This window comes from Meleagris gallopavo, chromosome 3 (genome assembly GCF_000146605.3).
Source record: "Meleagris gallopavo isolate NT-WF06-2002-E0010 breed Aviagen turkey brand Nicholas breeding stock chromosome 3, Turkey_5.1, whole genome shotgun sequence".
Lineage (NCBI taxonomy): Eukaryota > Metazoa > Chordata > Aves > Galliformes > Phasianidae > Meleagris > Meleagris gallopavo.
Window position 1 is genome coordinate 80,382,042 of NC_015013.2, and position 7,603 is coordinate 80,389,644.

Consider the following 7,603-nt stretch of genomic DNA (forward strand, 5'->3'; position numbering starts at 1 on the left):
AGGTGATTTCAGCACACACTCAGGCCTGCTGCATGTCTGCTTGCTTCATCCAGGAGCAGCACATATGAGAGGGAACTCTTGCTCTCCAGAGTCATGAATCTGCTCTTCAAAGCCAAGTTTAGTTGACGGATGGATGACGTCAGTGACAGCAACTCCCTTACCATCCACTTCATAGCCCTTCTGCCACAGAATGCCTCTGGAGAGGCCACTGTGCAGAGACAAGGGAACGATATTAGTGGCTCATGCCATAGGCAGGTAAGGGTAAGACATACAGAGCAGATCTGCTTCGGGGTCTCTAAAGGTTTGTTGGACTGGACCATCTTCAGCTCACTTCAGCACTGCAGTACAGCAGCTTCCATCTCTACCTGCTATGGGGAACCAGCATTTTCCAGCATTTGCCATTTCTACAGCTGCAGCTTAAATCTAGGCCCCACTTGTATTTGCACCCCAGTCCCATTGGCCTGACGTAGCAGACAGTTCCTCTTATGGTGCAGTATCAATTTTTATGTAGCTTCCTTTTCCCAATATACATCTTACACACTGCCATCTGTTCAGATTCCTGCAGCACAGTGTCCAACTCCCCACCTCCTCCCTGTCCTTCTGAGCTGCCCTGAACCAATCCTCCTCTTGGTTACTGTTCTTGTAGCGAGTTATTCTGAATGCACACAAGATGAGCTAGACTTTCTCACAGAAGCGTTCAAGAAGGATCAGACAAAGTTAGCTCTGTATGCTTAAGGGAATGATGCAAGAGCAGTGCGTATGACTTAGTTTTTCTTTGGCAGGTTAAGAATGGCCTAAGTTGAAGGCTGGCCCCAAGGCACTGTATTAGACAGAAAAGGTTTTTTTTAAAATAATTATTTTTATTCTTAAAAATCCAATGCCTTCGTTGTTCTGCCTTGTGAATTAGTTCCTTTTTCACCTTCTCCAAACTATTCATCAGTGTCTAAGGTTCTCTTTGTGGCCATCTTGTTTTCAGGCTAAGGAATCAGACTCTTCCCTCAAAGCACACACCGGATCTCTCACCAGCTGAACACCCTTTTATGTACTATTTCCAGTCTTTTTTTGGGATGTGGCAAGCAACACTGCACAGAGTATTCAAAAATAGAAGAACAATATGCAATGATTTAAAAAAAAAAAAAAAACAACAAAACATGTTCCTTGCTTTGTTTTGAGCTCTTCCTCATATTTCTATTTGCTATTTTGATGAACAACACGGTTACAGAAGACTTCAAGATTACTCAATTTTCTGGCCCTTCTCTCCATCTTTGCCTTTGGCACCTTTCAGAATTACATTCTCTGCGTGCTTTGAGCAAATAATTGAATGATGAGTTGTTCAGCTGTTTATCTTCAAGACTAAATACCTGCATCCAGTCAAAGGCAACAGCTTTCATGAGAAATAAGTCACAATAGGATTGTTCAGACTAACCTCTGAGGATCTCTTTTTCCACAGAAAGGGAAGTCTTACCTCAAAGACCATATGCTTTGAGCAGAAAGAGAGAAGAGAAAGGTGGGACAGGGCAGCATCCGTGACTCAACGTGCAGTGCACCGAGCAGCAGCCCTCTAACACCTCTGCAAGCTAGCTTCATCACTTCAGAAGTCCAATTGGCAAAACAGTAACTCAAAGCTATCTCCAGACAGTTACATTCGCAGTCACTGGTAAGCCTTGGAAGATGTTTTGGATTTATCTTCTCTGGTGTTATCAGCTGAAAAACCTGCACCTATCTGCAATTCTGACACCATCCAGCTACAGTGCCTTAACTACACAGCGCTCCTCACTGCTGCCCCCCTTCCATAACCCTTATGACCAAGCAGTCCTGCAAAGTCCAAGTCAGAGGCTCTATACAGCTTGCCTTGGCCTCATACACTGAGGTAATTGAGGAACAACATGACACAACCTCCTTTATTTACCTGCCTTACTTGGACATTTCAGGGGAAAAAAAAAATACTCAAGAAAAATTCCATTTGATAAATTCCATTTAAGCAATAAACATGGGATATTACAGTGCAGGCTTTGTCAGTGCTTTCAAGTAATATGTATCTGTCTTCTGTTACTAGCCTTCTTTCTTTCTATTCTAGGGACAGTGAGCCTTCAAAGCACCTTTCCTTCCCTTCACTCATACATCATCATCACTACCACTAAATAAGTTTTATCCTTGTGTTGGGATTCCATTCATTGATATAAATTGGCTGTTTCAATGCAGTGTTCTCCTGAAGCTATGGAGTCTTCAAGACATGTTAAAGGCTAAGAACTAACACTCTTGGAATTGTATCTACAATAGTTGACCTGAAAGCACTTCTGAGTTTTCAGGTACACTCTTACACTACCATCAAATCTTATCCAAAGAAAACACAGCCAGGTACCAAGGCTAAACTATTTTGATTCCTGCCTAACACAGGCTCACTTCTGAAAGCAGGTAGAGGAAAATGACTACAAAACCTGCAATCATATCCACTTACCATTCAGTCTAAATACACCCAAAGAGACTTCAGCATAAAGCCATTTTCTGTCACCGCAACTTAATTTGGGGTACCTGATTGCCACAAAATGCACCTCCTAAACTTGCAGTCTCTCCCTATACAGTGCCCAAGTAGAGTACCTACTAAAATGAGAACTTGCAGTCCAAAACAGACTTCTGGCTTTAGGTAGCTACAGTATACCTCTGGAAAGGGATTGTTAACTCTATCTTTAAGACAGATACAATGAACTGTGATGGAGTTAACTTTGCAAAGGTAGCAACTTAGACAAGAAAGATCTAAGCAGTGGTTCAGTGCAGGGGAGCACTTGGCCACCAAGCTGTATGCATACCGGGGTGAGAGCACAAAGGGAATCCCTGTCTTTTGAAGTTGTGCTGTTGCTGAGCTGGATAGAAGGGTACGGATGTTACAGACCAACAGGAAGGCTACCAGGTGAAAAGGGCTGAGAGAACTGCTGTGTTCCAGTCTAGAGTCTCACAACTGCGGATGCACTGCTACAATAAATGGTCAATAAGTTACACAGAGAAACAGCACAAAGATGAAAGGCTGCAGTTCAGGTGTCCTGCTCGTCCTGTGCATCCCGGTCCTACCAATCTCCTCTGCTACACTTCTGGTCCTGCTGATCTCCTCTGTTGCAATCTGCAATCCAGATGTAGAGATGCATATCAGCTCTGCCTCCAACTGGCAGCTCTTTCCAAGCCACATCTGAGTCCCTCAAGCTAAGGAGGGGTTAGAAACTATTACAGAAAACGAGAGCAATGGAGACAAACTATTTTTGAATGACAGGGTCTGTGTCTTTTTTCTCAGCAGGCAATTAAGTATGCTGAAAATCTACCTGTTAGATCAGATTCCATGGAAACTTAGGTGTGCGTACATCTAATCTGAGCCTAGACTGGGCCCAGGAATTAGGCAATGTTGAATAACTGAATACTTGTTGAGACGGCTGTACTTTGGAGCACACCCTAGAACAGCATCATAGGTCACTACGCTAAAATTTGCTTCAAAGCTGTCTTTCTGATGGTCCTGGACTCACTTTAAAATTCTCAGCAGAGTTGGCTTTGCAAGTTATGAGCTCACCATATCTCGAGTCTATGAGGAAACACACAGAAGGCCAACTGTGTTCTGGGCTGCATTAAAAAAGGGGTGACCAGTAGGGAGAGGGAGGTGATTGTCCCCCTCTACTCAGCTCTTGTGAGGCCCCATCTGGAGTTCAGGCCTTCCCAGTACAGGAAGGATGTGGAGCTCTTGGAGCAGGTCCAGAAGAGGGCCACTACGATGATCAGAGGGCTGGAGCACCTCTCCTATGAGAAAAGCATGAGGGAACTGGGCTTGTTTAGCTTGGAGAAGAGAAGGCTCCAGGGAGACCTCATTGTGGCCTTCCAATATTTGAAGGGAGCATATAAACAGGAAGGGGAACTGTTTACAAGGGTGGATAGAGATAGATCAAGGGGGAATGGTTTTAAACTGAGACGGGAGGTTTAGGTTATGTATTAGGAGGAAGTTTTTCACACAGAGGGTGGTGACACCCAGGTTGCTCAAGGAGGTTGTGGATGCCTCATCCCTGGAGGCATTCAAGGCCAGGCTGGATGAGGCTCTGGGCAGCCTGGTCTGGTGATTGGCGACCCTGCACACAGCAGGGGGGTTGAAACTAGATGATCACTGTGGTCCTTTTCAACCCAGGCCATTCTATGATTCTATGATTATCTGCTGGAGCTGACTAAGTCCCAAACGCTTTCCACCCAGGTATGTCCAATTGCTAAAATTCAGGACTGGTTGGACAGAAGTTGGTTGCAGGCTGCAGATAATTTCAGTCCTGCAGCAGTTAACCTTGACTCCATACCCCAGAACAGTCCCACGTCCTGTGAGTCTCCAGTCTCCTTCAGGATCACTAGGGAACAAGGCCAGAATCTGTCATTTTATGTCAGCAAGTCACCACTTCTTAGTGAAAACTGTTCTTTGGTAGGCATATCCAGAGTGTCAATAGCACGAGAGAGAATTTATTTTCTCATCAGCTTTCAGAAGGAGACTAGCAGTGAACAAATACCAATACTTTCCAAATCCTATGCACAGAAGACATTAGTCTGAACTTCACTAAATGTTTACTAGGAAACCATTCCCTAATATAATTAACACTTTTTTTTTTTTTCCTTTTGCTCAGAAATCTCAAAGATACCATAGGTCAGAGCTGCAGGAGATGGGAAAGAACTGTGTGGGATTACCTGAGGGATACATTATCGGGTGGGTGCTGTCAGTCTCTTGCTTTCCTGTGCAATAAGCATTGTGGGGGAAATCAATGTGTCTTTCTTCCCCTTTACCTCTGCTGCACAAGAGCAAAAAAAAAAAATAATAATAATTCCTGAGAACACTGTCACAGGGATCAAAAGCCTTTTTCTACAGGCTCTGACCTAGTTCTTTCATTCTTACTAGAGGGAAGAAAACACTTAAAGGAGCATTGTCAAAACTGTTCGGTTTAAAAATAGGCTTACCTTGGCAGTGCTCCCATCTAGATGGGCTCATACTAAGGAGCACAGGCTTCTTCCCCATGCAGACACTGATACATTCGTCCACCCAAAGCACTGGTACACTGCAGCCCAAAGGACAACCCAGTCTACACATACTCTTCTGAGACAAATACAGTGACCCACATTCAAACTCCATTTTGGCTGAATCCCTCTCAACCCCTGCTCAGGTACGTATATCATGTAACTGCCAAAGAACTCTAGAATCCTCCAGATTCCTATTTCGTATTTGCAAATTTATCTCTGTTGACTATCCTGGTAAGAGATTTGTTTTCTTTAAGTAAACTGCTAGATATTTGTTGCCATAACCAAACTCCAGTAGCTCATTCTAAGACAGCACTGAAAACAGTCAAATTCAAGAAAGACTTCAACAGGTTGTTAACAGAAAATCAGATTCTTTTAAAGATTCTCCACAAACTAAACATCACAAAGCGTTTTCATTTCAGCCACATAGAGCATTTCCGAAATGAAAGGGGAAAAAAAACACAAAACTGTCCCTGGGTTCGTGGCTGCAACTGAGGAATGGGTGTTTTCCCCAGAACAACAGCAGGGGCAGAGCTGGCCAGACAGCAGATGCTGGCTCCAGCAGGAACTGCCATGAACCCGAGGTTCTCTCATGCCCCAGGGACCTAACCTTCCCTGTCAGTTGTGTGCCAGGCATGAATCCATACAAGAAGTGGGTTGGCCCAACAGTACAGAAGCCTTGTGGCACTAAAAATAAACAAAGACCCAGGAAGCCCAACCAAGAAGGCTATACAACCTTACTTAAGCCAGGTTTTCAGGGCTTTCCTAATTCCCAAACTTCTACAGCTGATGCACAGAAGGTTATGCCCTCAAGTTCCTAAGCAGCAAAGCTGGAAAATATTTTTTTCCCCCAACCAAAACAAACAAATCAACTGGAAAAAGAAACAAAACAATTTGTGTTTCCTGACTCTAAGACATTTTGAGTTCAGTAAACTGGCATTTTTCTACAAAACTCTTCAAGTTTAAAGAATTCTACAGCAGCTTGACTTTTGATAGAGCATGATCCACACACTGCAGTGACAGGAGCCATTGGAAACAAGTAACTTCAGCTTCCCTAAGTTCCACATGTTACCTGCCAAGAGGCACAGTTCATGGAAAGAGCACAGCCCACACCCAGGAGCTCGATACTGTGGAGCACGCATTAAGATAAAAGCACGCTTTTAAGCACCTTCAACAAAGAAGCATGGTCCCAATAGAAACCTAGGGATAAGAAAAGAACTTAAATTTGCATGAACTACATCCACAGAAAGTAGTCACAGCCACATGACTACCTGCTCTGAAGAAGTAAGCGGTCATCTTGCTGTACACTAGTGTGAGGGGAATAGAGTTGTACAGCAGTCTGAAGGCAAAATAATTGAGAGATGAAAATCAAAATGAGGGAAAACCAGCATAAACAGACAAGAAGGCATATTCTGAGAGCCCACAGCAGGGATGCATCTTAGAGAGAGGAAATGGGAAGAAGGGGTTAAAGAGGAAACAAATCCCAAGTCATCTCAAGAGGAAGGAGAAGCACTGCTTCCCAAAGGTTTAGCAGAGCTTTTCTTCATTAATATTTACAAAGCTTTTAGAGCCTGAGACGGAAGGCACTGCAGATATGAGAGGAATTATTTCAGACCTGAAAAAATCTAGCAAACAGACTGATGAGGACTTCAAGTGAATAAAGAAGGATGACATTAGAGAACACACTGAAATAGGGGTTGCTACTGGCATGTGAACCATCTGGTGCACGGCAGTCCATTTCACTTACTTATCCACTATCAGGCACGCATGCTCAGTTCACTTAGTTAAGTTTTTGCCACAGGATGAGAAATGTTTCTACTCCAGATCATTACCTTTTTCCATCATTATAGACCATTATAACCAAATATAATGATCAATAAAGCACGCTGAGCATAAAGAATCTGCATGTCTTAAAGAGAGGCTGAAAACTTAGGATGCACAACTTCAGGTGTACACACACTTCTATTGAGATACAGTGGTTTTGCTCACCTTGCTTAGCAACTTGGTTTGCAAGGATGTTACTGCCTTCAGCAGGCCCAAGTTTCAGCTTGACCCTCATTTGTACTGCTCACTTTAGTACTTAAAAGACAGCTTCAGCACGGCTGTTATAATGTAGTATGCAGCCTCAGATGGAAGCATCAAACTCAGCCCACCTGAGAAAGGAGCTGAACGAAGGCCGCTTGGAATTGAGCAACCTCACCCCCCAAAAAAGAATGACAGACTCCAAATTATGCATAGGAAGAGCACAGGTGGCTGCTGGCTACTTCTCACACTTCAAAGCTCTAGAACTGTCCTGCAGTCACGGAAGAAAGCAAGACAGGACCCGAAGCCAAGAATTCTCAGTGCCTTGGGGAAAACTGTGGGAAGTTCAGAAGCAGATAGCGGGAGGGAATTTGCTATGTGCCATCCACATCCCTCTCTTAACATCCCAAAAGGAGTAGGGCCACGCACCTAGTACGCCGCAGGAACCGGCACCCAAGGGCACCCCGCTAGGGGCCAGGCTCGGCACCGGACTTCGGGAGGACCGAGGGGCGAGGGAAGCGGGGCACGCAGCCTCGGGGCTCCGGGCTCACGGCCTCAGGGC

At 44.4% G+C, this 7,603-nt stretch overlaps 1 protein-coding gene across 1 annotated transcript in view; it reads right to left on the reverse strand.

Moving 5' to 3' along the window:
- The window catches only part of SAMD12 (sterile alpha motif domain containing 12), a 178,973-nt gene that overhangs the window by 168,912 nt on the left and 2,458 nt on the right, over positions 1-7,603 (reverse strand). The window contains exon 2 of the mRNA XM_031552972.1: positions 7,471-7,587. Coding sequence (XP_031408832.1) covers positions 7,471-7,587 — 117 coding nt within the window. The remainder of the gene's footprint in view (positions 1-7,470; positions 7,588-7,603) is intronic.